Source organism: Nomia melanderi, chromosome 14 (assembly GCF_051020985.1).
Source record: "Nomia melanderi isolate GNS246 chromosome 14, iyNomMela1, whole genome shotgun sequence".
NCBI lineage: Eukaryota > Metazoa > Arthropoda > Insecta > Hymenoptera > Halictidae > Nomia > Nomia melanderi.
Genome location: NC_135012.1, coordinates 1,264,724 through 1,280,501, shown reverse-complemented (window position 1 = coordinate 1,280,501; position 15,778 = coordinate 1,264,724). Strand labels below are relative to the sequence as shown.

At 40.0% G+C, this 15,778-nt stretch overlaps 1 protein-coding gene across 13 annotated transcripts in view; it reads right to left on the bottom strand.

Moving 5' to 3' along the window:
* Positions 1-10,957: 10,957 nt before the first annotated feature.
* The window catches only part of GluClalpha (glycine receptor alpha 1), a 55,898-nt gene continuing 51,077 nt past the window's right edge, over positions 10,958-15,778 (bottom strand). For 9 of the 13 annotated variants that reach the window (XM_031981014.2, XM_031981023.2, XM_031981006.2 and 6 more), the window contains 3 exons: positions 15,424-15,704; positions 14,815-14,850; positions 10,958-11,339 (listed from right to left, as the gene is read on the bottom strand). In XM_031981014.2, the coding sequence (XP_031836874.1) occupies positions 11,106-11,339; positions 14,815-14,850; positions 15,424-15,704 (551 nt within the window). In that variant the 3' untranslated portion in view covers positions 10,958-11,105. The remainder of the gene's footprint in view (positions 11,340-14,814; positions 14,851-15,423; positions 15,705-15,778) is intronic. The other 4 variants (XM_031981057.2, XM_031981066.2, XM_031981047.2 and 1 more) reach the window with 1 other exon arrangement.

Genomic DNA, 15,778 nt, shown 5'->3' with positions numbered 1-15,778 from the left:
TTATTTTAAGTTCGTATTGAATGGATTCGTAGTGAATTGTTAGTAAATTGGGGTGAGGACGGAATGAATGTTACAAGACATAATATTAGAAGATTTATTTCATATCGCAATTAATACCAAGAATATATCTCGTACAGTGGCGTAACGATATTGTGACAATATTTGTAACAATAACTGCCTTGTAAATATAAACATATAGAATCACTTATATATTCTCTTCTTCGCACGTCCCCGAAGAACCTAGAACAGAGTAATACATTTAATTAATACTAATTAACGCAATTTACTATATCTACACGAAATACTCGACGCGATTTACTTAAATATCCAACATAATTAACACTAGAACTACCAAATTGGTCAGAATGACCCATTCTTTGATTTCAATAAGGAAGCTAATTAAGTAATAACTAAGCTGAAATGTAAACCAATTCAAATCTCAATAAATCTACTTTCGTAGTTTTTATAATAAAGTTTTCAACATTCAGTTGAAGTGCTCGGTAGTTCTAGTGTTAAACATACGTAGCATAAAATTACCTTGTGTAATTTCTCACTTTCACGAATCTCTGGCTCCGTGAATCTTACTCGAACATTTACATATTATTATTCCATCGTAACAGAAATCAGTATAATGAAAAGTAAAACGAAAATTCCTTCTTCCTCTCTCAACGGAGATTCCATCGCCTGGCGTTGTCACAGTTGAGCAACAAGAGAAATCGAAGAAAGAAACGTGACAAAGGAAACCTCTACGAACGCTAATTGTAAACTAGAAAAGGGGGTAATTGCGGAAAATAAAGTTGTTACATGTACAAATGAAGAATCTCTTATTCATTAAACGTGTTGACAATGTGTTTCGTGTCAGGGACCCTCTCGATTTCTTAACAACACAAATGAATCGTTCGGTTCTCAAGTCTCCGTTGCCGTTCCGCTGCCATCTTGTCGTCGTCGTCTCGTTAAAAAATTCAACACTCGTGATTCTCTGATAGATATATTCCTTTCCTGTTTCAACTTATTACATATCTTATACTACATAGAGAAACATGTTTACGTTTTCTTTGTTTGTTTTTTTTTGTCTGTTTTGTACTTATAATAACGTTACACAGTGAACACACTAAAAAATTTTTACTAAAAATCAGATTCTCGGTCGGGTTACTCGGGAATTAAAAATATTCTTACCTTTCCTCTTAACGTTGCGATTTTGAAGTCATAGATCAGATTCAGTTTTATTTATAATTATATATATATATATTTAAGTGTTCTGTGTTCGTGAGTCGCTCGCGAGCGCTGTATATATGCGTGTGTGTACGTGTGTGTACATACGTGAACGTATTACGTGTATATTTCCTTATCTTGCGGCTCGATAGTCTTTGTATTCCTTAAAAGAAGAATCTCCATCGATCCAATTTATTTTTAGTTCACCCTGCTCAGATTTCACAGCAATGTTAGAGTTCGCACGTTTCATATTTAAATAATCGTGCCTCCTATCGGTGCTATTTCTCGTAGATAACCCAGCGTTATTCGAAAACGAAACGATCGCAGAAGAGAACTATACCGTACAGTGTCTTTCGACTTTTCCTCCTTTCGTTACCATTCCAGTCTTCGTTATTCTCGTTCTTTCCGCTCGAAAAATTGCGGAGCCGCAAATTTCTCTTTATATGATTCCAGTGTTTCGATTATCTTAAACAATTCACGAGGGATGATGGGAAAATTATGCTAAGCTTCAATTGTTCAAATCTTTTAACAGCGGAGACAGCAATAAGTAGACTGCGGACGTTTGTGGATTCGGTTTTTCCATGAAATTAAGAGCGAACGGATACTGGGATTAAAGAATATAAAGAGATTTCTCGACGATTTCGATCGAGATTCGTATTCCGATCGATCCCGGAGAATCGTAGACTTCGAATAGTTGGAGATAAGGTGCCAGTGAATGAAAGATCAAATGAAATTCGTTTCACGTTTCATCGAGATTTGTATTTTATCAATTTTGGAAAACTCGTGTATGACAGAGAATGAACCAGGGCTTCGTGTTCCTTTTATTTTTGACTTTGATCAGTTGAGAATGTGGTATTGAAAGTATCTACATGATAGTTTCCATTTTATTGTACTGGACATACATGTTGTTGCTATAAACGCGTAAACATCGCAGTGTAGTTATTGTTATCAGTATTTTAGTGTCTAAAAACGGTACACGGTTCAGGTACAGTATTCATACAAAAGAATCATACCACTGCTGGTATCGTTCGCCAATGAAATTGTTCACGAGATCGAAAAGAAACGACGTAAGACAGGAAAACTTGATATTGTTCGCCGCAAAGATGAATGCGACGGTTTGTTATCAGAAGACTTTTTAATGATCTTTCAGAAACGTTGGACCACGTGTATACACTGTTAATATAGGGGCTACTTTTAAAAGAGACTGCATGGTGGTCGCAGGTTAACGTGCATTTCAAGTTTCAAAAACGCAAGTCTTTCGTATTTTTCTATCAGCCCTCGTGCACATTCGTCACAACATTGCGAGACGTCTTTGAATTCTCAATACTCCTCTATCAAGTGTAAACGAGAGACTCTTTTATATAAAACAATCGATTCTTCAAGTCGTTTCATAATTATCCACGCGATTCGTCGTGCAAATTTTGTCAAATGATTATCAATCAATCGAACAACTTGATCGTAGTGAATCTAAAAAAGAGCAGTTGCCTCTACACGAAGAAATCTGTAGAAATTCATTTCTTCAAACTCAGCGACGCCATTTTGTTCACTGGCGTGCACGAGGAAAGTTTCCTTCGCCGTTATTTATTATTCTCGTTTCACAAGAGGTTCTCGATTTGACAAAAATGTCGGATACAATTTTCGGTACACAAACGAATGGAGTAGTACAACAGATTTGGTTCACTTGAAAAGACATTGATCATTCAAAGGTGCCTCAGCAATTACGCCGCGAATAGTGTTTAAGACGAACCGCAGCTACAATACTTTGAATCGTGGCAATTAAAGAAACGCGACGAATATTTTCACCGATGTAAATAAGATACACACAGACGATCGAGCACGAGGATCGTGCATTGCCAATCAGCACTGGATGCTCCGTGGACAGAATTTTGTGGTTTCTACGGAAAGGTTACAGAAGAAGCATCTCCAGCTCGTCAGAGAAATTAAGAAATGCAAGCCTTCTCTCCTCTCTTTCGAGATTCATCTTTGTTTCCTTCGTCTTCTCTTTCACCTTCGGTTCGAATAACTCGGTTCTACTGCTTTGATACAATTTCTTACATAAACACGAGCACAGCGATGCCGGTGCGACCGGACCTGGGCAAAATACGCTTGTCGAACGGTGAATGATCGGTTCGTTCGCGAAACTACTAATTAAACATGTTCGATACTGCGAAATCTCGAACAAAAGACGCGTTACTCGACAATCGTAAGGTGTAAACGTAAAAGCAGACGTTCGCATAGACTTCCTCGTTTCCGAATTAAAATAAAAGGTCGACTACGGCGCGCGCGTGGTACGTCTGAAATATTATCTGATCGTTTCGAGCTTTTGGAATAATATTTTAACGTGTGCTTCTATCAATTTCACCCAACTCAGGCTGTAACGAATCGAAGCGCGTTTAATACATGTTAATTTCACGAAGAATTTCTCTGTCGATTCCGTTTTGTTTCGTCGAATGAGATCCCTTTTGCCGAGGTTGCCAATGGGATCGCTCCCGTACTAATGGCGTCGCGCGCGCGCAAAATGGCCGCCGACACGTCTGAAACGAACTCTATCCTTTTTGATTATCCCGTGTGAAATGGTTCCCGAGTTTAAAATCTCCCGCACGATCTCGTTCCTTTACGACTAAAGCTAGAATCATTTATAATTAATCTCCGTTCCGCTCGTTCCCTACGCCTTCGACAATTGGCCCACGGCAAGCACAATGTTGTTTCTTCTTGGTTCATCTTTTTCTTTTTGTTTCGTAACGTCTTTTTTACAATTTTAAAAAATCTCCTTCGTCCCAGCCCCGACTGTGTTATTCTATACTTCAAAATCGCCGTTCTCACGCTCCCCGCGGTGTCGTTGAACACGAAATGAAAACAAAGTGTATATATATATATATCTGTATGTGTATATATATATACGGTAATCATCTTCGATTCGTTAGATCCTTTATTATAATCATTTTTTTTTATTCTTTTCGCTTTGTTTATTTATTTACTTTTTTTTTACTTCGGCTAGATTTCGTAAGATGATAACGGTGAGATCGGGCTCCGCGCCGGGCTCGTTTCGTCGCGAACCGTTTTCGCAGAATTGATACATAGAACTTCATTGAAATTTCTTTAATATGTTTTTGTTCGTCGATGAGATCATAGCGCACGATTTTGTAGAGTTTCGTATGGAAAATTTCGAATTAAGCGTTCTCATCGAATATCTCGTTAATAAACTATCGTCCGATTAAACTCAGAGAGAGAAATCATCTTCTAGAATTTGTAGAAGTCAAGAATTTTGAAATTACTTTCAATACATTTTGAGAATCGAGGAGGACAGTAAAGAAGTCAATGGCAACGACCACATAATCATCTGTATCGCATCTGCCTGAAAAGCGACAGAATCTATCTAGAGCCTGATGACTTCAATGCGTGGTGGAACGTGTCGCTAATGATTCTTGCCTGCTACATATTTCCCATTAATCGCGTGATAATAATTGTTTCACACGCAGGCTATTGAATTCAATTTACCTTTAATCTAACTTTTAGCCATTTCAAATTAACTTACAACTGCCGAATCCGTCAAAATAATAGAAGTCACATTTCTCAGTTATTAATATCGTTACGCCAATTTTGTTAGAAACTATTAAATAATTCATTAGCGTATTACACGAAAAGTTTCACACATCTTCAGGAAAATGTCCCACTTGATCATTTAAAAATTCACTAGTCATCGTAAGTATTTAATAGTTCCACCATCGATCCAAGTAAATTGGACTTCGAAGAAAAACGATTCGCAGCCCACAAATAATGGAATAACGTTAATCTCGTCGCGTTGTTAACGAATAATCTGACGACAGCGCGTTGAAAGCAGCCTCGACGCGGCCCCCGATCCCGGAACGGTACCTCCCCGTGTACCAACAACATATAAAAACATGAACGTGATTGCCTGGTTCTGAATTACGAAGAATGAACGTGATATACGCATATTATATATCGTCGCGAATTAATTAAATTTATATCGGTGTCGTTTACGCGACCAGTCCGGCGACATGTTGCTTTTTTCTTTCTTTTTCTCCTGTTTTCTCCGTTCTCTTTATTTTTTTTTGTTCATTTTCTTACCGTTTCTCCCTCGACTCCTCTAAACAGCGACACAACGTTTACAATTTTCTCGGGGGTAATTCTTTTCTCGGGGGTGGGGTCTGGGGGGACTTTTGTGTGTTTGTGTCTTAGGGGTGTGGATTTCTTGGGGGTGGCGTAGGTATATCGGGTGGGTTTAAAATCGCGACGATTTCCGGTTTCTGTCGAACCATGCCACACTGCCGGATAATGTACCTTAAGTCCGAATACGTTTTACAATCGGGATTGTGTCGCGCGTGTTAATCAACCCTTTGAGGACGAGTTCAATTTTAGGCATAAAAAAAGTTACTTGTAAATAATCTCATCATTCAAACAGAAAAATCAACCTTCCTTTTTATTCTAATATTTAGAAGTTTAACAAGTAATTGAATTTTCCAAGGAAAAAAATTTAAAAATTGCAAGATTGAAAAATGAAAAAATTGAAACATTAATGAAGATCGAAGGAATTCTCGTCTGCAAAGGGCTAACCGGACTGCGGATGCCGTTACGGTGTTCACGCCTAACGAAACTGATCGAATAACAATAAAGAATACAAGACTCGATAAAACACAACTTGCAAAAAATAGGAAACCTGCACAATTTCATGTTACTCGCTGAATAGTAGCTTACAGAAACCAGGAAAAAACCGAATAAACCGCACGAACAGCCGCAGTCAGTTTATAATTTGTAGCGTTGACGTCACGCGACGGTCTCCGACGTTAATCACTCTCTCTCTCTCTCTCTCTCGCTCGTTCTCTCGCTCTCTCACTTTCTCTCCCTCCCTTTCTCTCCCTCGTCCGTGTGTAAAACTCGGCCCCGGCGAAAAATTGATCTCGGCGCGGTCACATCTCCATTATTATTTCACGATAAGAATACGTATATACAATTAATCAGCATTAAATTGGTTTTTTTTATGTCAGTCGTTATTGAGCAGGACGTTATACTGATCCGACATTGCGCTATACGAACGAATCTGACGAATGAGCAAAATCAAAGGCGTGCGTACGAGGCGTTCCAAACCGACGGCGTTCAGAAAACCCATTGGTTTTTTTTGTTTCTTTTTGTTCTCGCTTTTTTTCTGCCTTTCTCTCCCCTCTCTCTCTCTCTCCCTCTCCTTCTCTCTTTCTCTCTGTAGTTGTTGGTTTCCGGTAAACTCGTGTCCAGACGCAACAAACGTTTGGTGACTCGCACGCAGACCACTGTCGCGCTGTCCGCGGACGCGCTTCATTATTACGCTATACCGTCTCTCCTCGTTTCCTCCTCGCCTCTTTCACCTCATCCTCCTCTTTCTACCCACTTTTTTTCAATTTTCTTCTTCTCAACTTTACTGTAATTCCTCCACGGAATCTCCCGTTTGAATCTAAGCCTTATGAAACTAATGACGAATCGGTGGCGTGCAAACCGAGGTGAACTCAACGAAACAACGGAAAGTAGAACGGTGGATCCTCGACGGATCGATCGAGCGGAGGCGATCGAATCCCTAGTTCGCGTGCCGGAAGGAAAACGATATTCGGTAAAGCAACTCGACGGGGAAATCAGAGAAGATACTATTACGAGAGCGGAACGGAAGTCCCTTGCTCCGGGTGGTGCCGGCGGCACCCGCCTCTCCTCAGTCCGCTGCGTACTATTTTTTTTCACTTATTTTTTTCGCTTTTTTTTTGTCGTTTGTCTCAGGGATTTTTCAAGTTTTCTGCTTTCCTCCTCCGTTTATATATTTCACGTTGAACGAATATCCTCAGTCTCGACAGGTCAATGAGCAATGCGACACGGGGCCCCGGGTCGGTCGGGACCCCGGAAATAGTCCAAGGGAGAGCGACATCGAGCGTTTCAGGCTCGATTTTCATCAGTGTTCTCTTCGTTTTTGTTCTCTCTCGCTTCTCTTCTTCGTTCTCGGGACACGTTGGACTCGCGCGTTCGCCACCCACGATCCACGGGCGACTATTCTTGCGCTTGGCGATCCTCGTTTCTCACCGCTCCATCTTCTTCTTCTTCTTCTTCTTCTTCTTCTTCTTCTTCTTCTTCTTCTTCTTCGTTCTTCGATTCAAGTCAATGTTACAATATCTCGGATCGAAAAAAAGTGTCTCCGTTCTAACATCGACTTGCCTTCCCTTAAGACTGAGGATTTTTTTTTACCTTTTCTCATCTCTGCCTCCCTCCCTGCCTCCCTCTCTCCATCTTTCTCCCTCTTTCTCTCTCTCTCTCTCTCTCTCTCTCTCTCTCTCCCTCCCCCTCTCTTTTATACACAGGAAACATTGTTTCATTAACGATTTACTTGTCAATTATATTTAAGTATATTATTTATAAATTTATTCGCATGTAGTTCGTCAACAGGCCGTGGCTATACAGGGCCCACTACATTGATTTTCATCCTGTGGCGCGCGGTCTTCCGAATATATATTTATGTTACAGGTCGTGTTGTATGTCTGTCTTTGTGTGCGTGTGATTACTGTTCGTGCGCTTTAGGCGTTTCTGTGTGTACTTTTGTGTGTGTGTGTGTGTGTGTTTGTGTTTGTGTTAGTTTCTCGTCGGTGTGCAAGTTGATCGCGTGAATGTGTGCGGACGCATGTAATACTGTGTGTTTACGTGCTCGCAGATACAAGAGAGATCGCTTATGTACCGTTTGTTTGTTTGTTTGTTTGTTTGTTTGTTTTGTTTGTTTGTTTGCTTGTTTGTTCTTGCATTTCGCCGTTTGCTTTTTCCACGTTTACCGTCGTCGTTCGTCGCTTTATCGCCCCGCTCCAGGTTTCGCTGCTCGACTAGTTTTACTTTGTATAGATTCGTCAACTATGTGTGCTACCGTACCGAGCGTTGTTACTTCGTTGCGCGTTCCGTTTTGGTCTTCGAATGGTCATCGTCGAACTTCAGGCACGGATTATCGTCGATGGCGCGTTTAGATCGAAGGAACGAATGATTTCCTCGTTTTCATCTCGGAAATTAGATTTCCTCGGTTCCCGAGCATTAGAAATCGAAGAGATTCAATTGAATTTCGAACGAGTTATAATTAACATCTAACTGTTTCGCTATTGTTTTGGAAATTTTAGTCTACCGTCGCTTATGGACGTTTAATTATCAATTGCAATCAAGTTACTGTATATTATTAGCTTTAGAATACTTCTTGAAGGTAATTATGAAAGTTTCTATCGTCCACAGCATAATTGAGTTCACTGAAATTTAGTCATAGTTGACATTTCATTAATTCACCGTAAAGTAGAATTCACCGAATTCACTTAACTCGTTCAATTTTGAAAACAAATGTGAACTGTACAAACATGTTCAACAGATATTTAGCTTGATACTCCTATCCGACTCTTGTATTCGTATCGATTAGACATGTTTTTAAATTCGTTCGTTCAGTGTAAACGCACCATAAGTCTACACGTCGTGGTACACCTACGGCACGCGCGAGCTCCTACCCCTTAACGCGAACTCTTGCGCGACGCTAGCGTGTATTATACATCGACGAGAAATCAGCTGTCTACCTGCAAGCTAAAACCAGAACAATCGAAACGATAATAGTCTCCTCTGAAGACTCCTAGCATGAAGTACTGTAGCCTAGAATATTATCATTATATTCTTAAGTTACATTATTCAATAATATAATAATGATATTCTAATACATGCTGATATACTATTAAACAATTACTAGAAATTTCAAATCAGAGGTGTCCAACTGATAACTCGAAGGCTACCAGTTTGAGGCTCTTCCTTTCAAGTAGCACATCTGTCTTTATCATACTTTTCTCTTTCAATCACTGAACGAATACTATAATCAGCTTAGTACCATTACGAACACACATATATAGAAATGTAAGTAGTGGTAGCTAAGTAGCTCATGGTAAGAGAATTAATTAATCCATGAGAACTCGTGCAGCTTTCGAAGTAGAAGTAGCAAAGATCGACACTCACTTGGAAAAGCATCTGCATAAATTAACAAAACATCAATCGAATCTCAATGTAATCTTTCATTTCAATAATTCCCTATCTTATTTCGTCTGATCTTATTTTGTTTATATTCTTTAATTTGAAATTCTGTCAATAACGTGCTGGAACAGATATCAAGCTAGTCTATTTGAGAGTGAAGCTATCACTAATTACCCTTGACAGCATTTCTCGCAACTGGAGACTGCGTTTACAGCGAGAAATCATTTCTCACCCATGAGAGATGCTTTCTAGAGTAACTCATAATAATTTTACTTTGAAATAGTCGCCTAGTTGCTATGGCTACTCGATCTAGCACGATCTACAGACAATTTCTGTACTGTTCCAACTTGCAGGTGAACCAACTTCTCATCTCTGTATAATACAATGGCGGACCGTGTTCCTCGAGACGTCCACGAAACGTTAAACGCTTCCTGACGATCTTGTATTCTCTCCTTCGCAATCGCGTCGACGAAGCATCGTCGACGAGAGGAACACGGCTCGTCCAAGACGAGCGACCTCGAAGTTAGACTCGAGCTCGGAGGAGTTGACTTCGGTCGCAGAGTTTACCTCTCAGTTGACAAATGCGCGGCGATCGACGAGACGAACGAGCCAGCAGACCGATGAGCGAGCGGATATTAATGTTCCCCATTTCGAAACAATCCTGATCATTTAGAATTTTCAATGTTTATCGATTTCTTTTTTCTCTGTGGACATATTACCGTATCTACAATTTTATCCTTCAATATTCTTCACAACGATTGTTCATTTTAGAAAGATATACAAAGAACTCATAGGACTGATAAGAATAATTGTTTCATAATAAAATGCTTCAATAAATATTTCTTTAACTTCCCAGTCCATATTAATCATGGTAATTTATGGTTCCAAATATTTATCAATTTCAATTAATTTCAATCAATTTTGATCTTCCAATACTCACAACGATTATTTCCTATACCCAAAGAGCTCAACAATAAAAATTCAAACCGATGTCAAAACTACCCACAAACATCTCCAAACTGCAACAAACATCCCCTACTCTCCAAATATCCTCAAACTTTCTATCAATCCAAACTCTCGATTCAAAGTACAACCAACAAAATCATCAACTTCAATAAATATCTCCTAAAAAAGAATTCAATCCGCTCGCCCGTTCGATCCGCGGTAGATCACCTCTCCGCCCGTCAATCCTCACGTCTACGACGGCTGGTTAGGCCAGTCCTCGCGCATCAGATAGATGAACCAGTATCCGACGTTGAACACGACGAACGTGAGTGGGAACGCGATGCGCGCGATGATGTCGATCCTTGCGCTGCCCTTGGCGAACCGGGACTGCGTGGGCGCGGCGCGCGGCGCGGTCGCTGGCGGCGACGGCGTCGCCCTGCGAGACGTGGTCGGCGACGGTGTCGGCGACGGGGACGGCGACGGGGACGGTGACGACGACGGCGACGATCTGACGGAGCTTTTGCACGAGTGCCGCTGGCTCCACGGCGAGCCGCGATCCCTTGGCTGCGTATTTCGCAGCAAAGAGACGTGGTGTGGTTGGAGTGTCTGATGGTGATGATGATGATGATGGTGTAGATGGTGATCGAGCTGTTGGCGTTGCTCGTCCTCCTCATCGTCCTCGTCGTCCTCCTCGTCCTCATCCTGCCGGGGCTGCGGTATGCTCCGCGGATGGAAATGATGATGCTGCTGCCTGTAATGGTATTGCTGACGGTGCCGGTGATGATGATGGCGCAAACGATGCGGCGACGATTTGGTGATCGCCATGGTTGCCGTGGTGGCGTTCGATCTGGCGTTCGTGGTGGTGGTGGTGGTTGTCGTGTGGTAATGAAGGGAATGGCCGCGAGCCACGTTCCTCGATCCGAGCGCTTCCTCGTCGACGTTTACTCGCCTTCCGCCTCCTGACGAAACAGGTAGGTCGACCAGTATGTTAGGTTGAAAAAAGCGAAGACGATGGGGAAGAAGATTCGCGATATGACGTCGATGCGCTTGGACTTCGTCGGGAACTTGGATAGCCACGACCTGCAGCAGTTTTTTGTTCGCGTTTGCGTGTGTAGCTCGCATGGCTGCATCCTATCCACCGACATCGTGTCCTCCGGCTGTCGGACCAGAGGTTTCTGAAAGCATTCGCGGCGACGTGGGTATATCAGTGGGGCTAGCTGCTATTCGTTCGATGATCTCTTCGCTCTAGCGGAGTCTAGTTTATATTGAAACGCGCGGCGATCTTGGGAGAGAGGTTTGTGTTCTCAGGTTTTTGTGGAGATGGAGAGGGTGGAAGTAGTCGCTTGTACCTTGAGTACTGGGAAGCTTGGTCGTTTGATTTTCATTCTGTTCTAGTTGTGATTTGAGGAACTTGGCAAATCTCTTGTAACTCGAACAAAGCAAACTCTTTGTAACTTATACAGAGGGAAGCGATGTACTATGACATCACGTATTTGATTTATTCGCCGCGAGTTTCAATGTATGGGGGTTGTAATCCTTTGCGAACGAATGTCGACGCTTCGAGGAAAGCAAACTTTCATGTTTGGAATACTAAATCCTAAAGAAATGATCTATTTGTAGTTCCCTTTCTTTCTGTTTTCAAGCGATTGATATATGATTTAGCTTCGTTTACTGAAGGTTTTGCATGTTTCGAAGTATCTTCGTCCGCGAAGGGTTGAGGGTACAGCAGACTTGCGACACTTGACCAGAGCGATGAGAGAATTGTTGATCACTTGGTGCTTAACTCTTTCAAGACTGTTGGGGCGTGTTCTAATTGAGTAAACGTAGATGCTAAATACGTGTCAGGCTGTAACTTTGCAGTGAAGTAAAGAAAATTAATCTTTTTCGTTTGATTGAAGTGTTGAAGCATTGAATATGTGCAGACCTCTTTTATTTTCTTAAAAGAATCCATTTAGAAAGGGCTAATAAGAGATACTTGTGTATAGCTTTGATTGGTTATGTATAATTGTACTCATCAATAGCAATTTTTTTGCGACTTCCATTATTTTGCTCAGTTCCATTATCAATTTCGTCGTCGCTCTGATCGAAGTTATCTTAGCTTCCGTCGCAGCTCTGCTGGAAACGTACCCTAAGTTTTCTTGGAAGATCTATAGGGAAGTCCGGGATAAATCAGCCATGTTCACGTGAAGTATAATTGTATAATTTTTTAATATGATTCTATAGTCAAGTGTAATTAATATTTTAAACATTATTGATTCATTTGTTTGATTTAAATTGATTCCTTCAAGCAATTTCAATTAGTTTCATGACGCTTCGGTATATTTAAAAATATTATTGGCTATGTCCTGGACTTGCTATAGATAAATAAATCTTCTTGTTATTCATTAACCCTTTGTCCTAAAATATTGAGACAGTTGGTACAGATTGGATTGGAAAATCGACTTCATGTTAATTAGTAGAACGGATTTCCTGATTTCGAATTATTCAGAATGAAACGATTCGAAAGATTACAAGACAAAGGGTTAACATGTTGGTAACAGAGTGGGAAGATATTCGAATTATCCAGATAGAATGTTTGATTAAATACTTTAATCGAGTAATTATTTTAGTCGAATGGTTAACTGTATTCTGTATTTATTCGAATAATTATCCCGACTCTGGTTCTAGATTGCAGATTTCATTGGTACGAATGACAAGTGTATCAACACTTGGAAATATGAACAATATAAAAGCAAAGAATATTATTCATTAGATAAATAATGATACAAGTTAATCGTATTTCCTGATGAAATCCACAAACTAGGCATTGCACTCCATTCGCGCGTGTTACATAAACGAAATAAAAATATTCATGTAGCTACAACAAAATCGTGCACGTGTTAGTGAAAACAAGGCGTTACACCCTGGCAGATAAAAAACTTCGAGTCGATGCGTCTCAAAATTCCAAAGAAGTAGAGTCGCGAAAGGATGAAGTAAAATCGCCATTGCAAACGTGTTCAATTGAATATCAATAATTGAATATTAATAATATACAATCTTCCGTTAATCACATTTACAATAGCAACTCATTTTTTCGAACCGCGATTCACGGATCTCCACATGCTTAGAAATTTAATGACTAACAAATATTCCCAATCTTAAAACTTTCATATTCGATTCAATATATAACTCAATAATCAACATACTTTTTCAAAAACCAACAATGCATTTCACGAACCGATAAATAGATAGACTAGATATTAAACAAAGAGATGCAGAACAGAATACAGATGTACATATATACAAATTCATCGATTCCACGTAACAATAGAATACACAAACAGCAGAGACAAATAAATATAATCGATCCGTGAATCACCGTTCCTCGAAACAAAAGTGCACGATCCCCAAATACAGAACAATATACGTACAAACGAAACAAGTACACTTTTTCTAGCGATGGTGGTGAAACAATAATAGACATACACCTGATTCCTTATTCCTTTGTGAACACAGACACGGGGAACCCATGTTTCCCCGTACATTATTCTAAACAAGTGACAGAGAAGAATCGCAGAGGAGATTCGAGAGAAGTATCGATTCAAACGTTCAACACTCCGTTCAGAAACCGATCGAACACAGACACAGAACGTAAGTAAGGGAGTGAGTGAGTGAGTGAGTGAGTGAGTGAGTGAGTGAGTGAGTGAGTGAGTGAGTGAGTAGGTAAGTAAGTAAGATACATTGAATGTGTAAAGCTGATTACTGGTGCAATTTACGATGGAAACGTCGGACAGTCACACGGTGACCTCTCGAACTCTCACACGCATGCATCATCGATAGATAATCAGATCTGTTTGCGGACAGTGGGCATCTTTATCAAGGAGAACGTGTAATATAGACATCAGGAGAGCATTCTAAGAGCAATCCTTGGAAAAATAATGTATTCGTTTACGCTTTCCTCCCACAGTCAACGAAAAAACATCATGCAACGTGATACACTGGTAGTGCCTAAGATTAGCTACACTCACATCCAGCTTTGATCAACGATAATTGAAAAAAGTGATAGATCTATAGAAACTCTCGAAACTCTATAATATATGTATATATATTATATATTCTTAATATAAATATATATATATATTCTTTATTTCGAGGCCCTGCGTATTCGTTCGAAGGCAGCTACCGAACAAACAACAAGTCCTTTTGATTCGATCGCATTCCTTCGAAAATGTAACCAAAAAATTAGGAATCACGTGTGTTTCCCGTCTGGAACGTGTTTTCTGTCGTTTATTTCTTTCTCTTGTTGTGAAACGAAACGATCTACGATACCTCGTACGTCCTACGTAAAAAACAAAAAGAAAAGAAACGATAAAGAATGAAAAGAAGGAAAAACAAAGGAAAACGCAATTGAACGCATTCATCGTGAACAACGTACAAGTATGGGAGAGAAAAAAAGAAAAAAAGAATAGTATGTAAACGACATAAGCTTCCATTACCATAATGTAAACTATAAATGTATGTACACAATAAAAACTTTCTATGTTATATATGGACGTGTGTCGATTCGACGTCGAGATCGAGACGCTGAAAGTCGTATATATTATATATATACTGGAAGATATAAATAAAAATTAAAGATAAGATACTGGACTTTTAAAGATGATTATTTACCTGTAGAGAATGTTGAAGTGGTCCATCATATCCGGTCTAGCGGTTTACAATAATAAAAAGTAAAATAATAGAATGAATGTATACGTTAATCAGGTTTGCTATAGTCAAGAGTCTTTTTTTTTTGTTTTTTTCTTTTTTTTAGGGGGCGATGATGCGTAATCAGGCAACTATGGAATTACGGCTCGCGGATGCGGCTAATTAATCGCAATGAGACGTAACGTAATGACGGATGCGAGCTATGCGGAGAATTTCTCGAAACGAACGAAAAAAGAACGCTGTCGAAAGCGACTTTGACAAAACTGAAACTTCACAGTGAGACCGAGATCTCAAACTTTTAATTTCTGTTTTGTATTGCTTCGTTCTTCTTTTTTTTAATTTTTTAGGTTATGTTTTCTTTTCTTTTTAATTTGATGAATCTACAACGATTGACAACGTTGTCCGCACGGCGATCGATAAATGATGCTATTCTTTAAACAATCTTTTCTTTTTTCGACTTTCTCTTTGCTTTGCTTTGCTTTGCTTTGTTTTGCTTTTATCACTGACCAAAGATGAATGTTGCCGGAAGATAATGGAACATTAAGCGGCTGGAGCATCGTGAGTTATACTGACCATAACGAAATTCGACGAGTTATCTGGCTCGACTTGATCGGAGGATAGATCGATCGATGTTGATTGTTCGGTGTCCGACGGTGGATACTTTTTCTCCATGTTTTCACTGTGCATGTCGCTCCGCGATGCATAATTTACTAGGGCGAACTCGAGGAGAGCGCCGAATACGAAGGTCAGGCATACGCCTGTCCATATATCAATAGCCTTTGTATAAGAGACTGGTGGCAGTGAGGCATTTATTCCTGACGTCTGCGTGGCCATCGTCAACAGAGTTGTCACACCTGTTTCGTGGACAGTGGATTTGTAACCAGGAACCGGAAGTAACAGTTCTTGTAAAGATCTTTGGAACAATTAC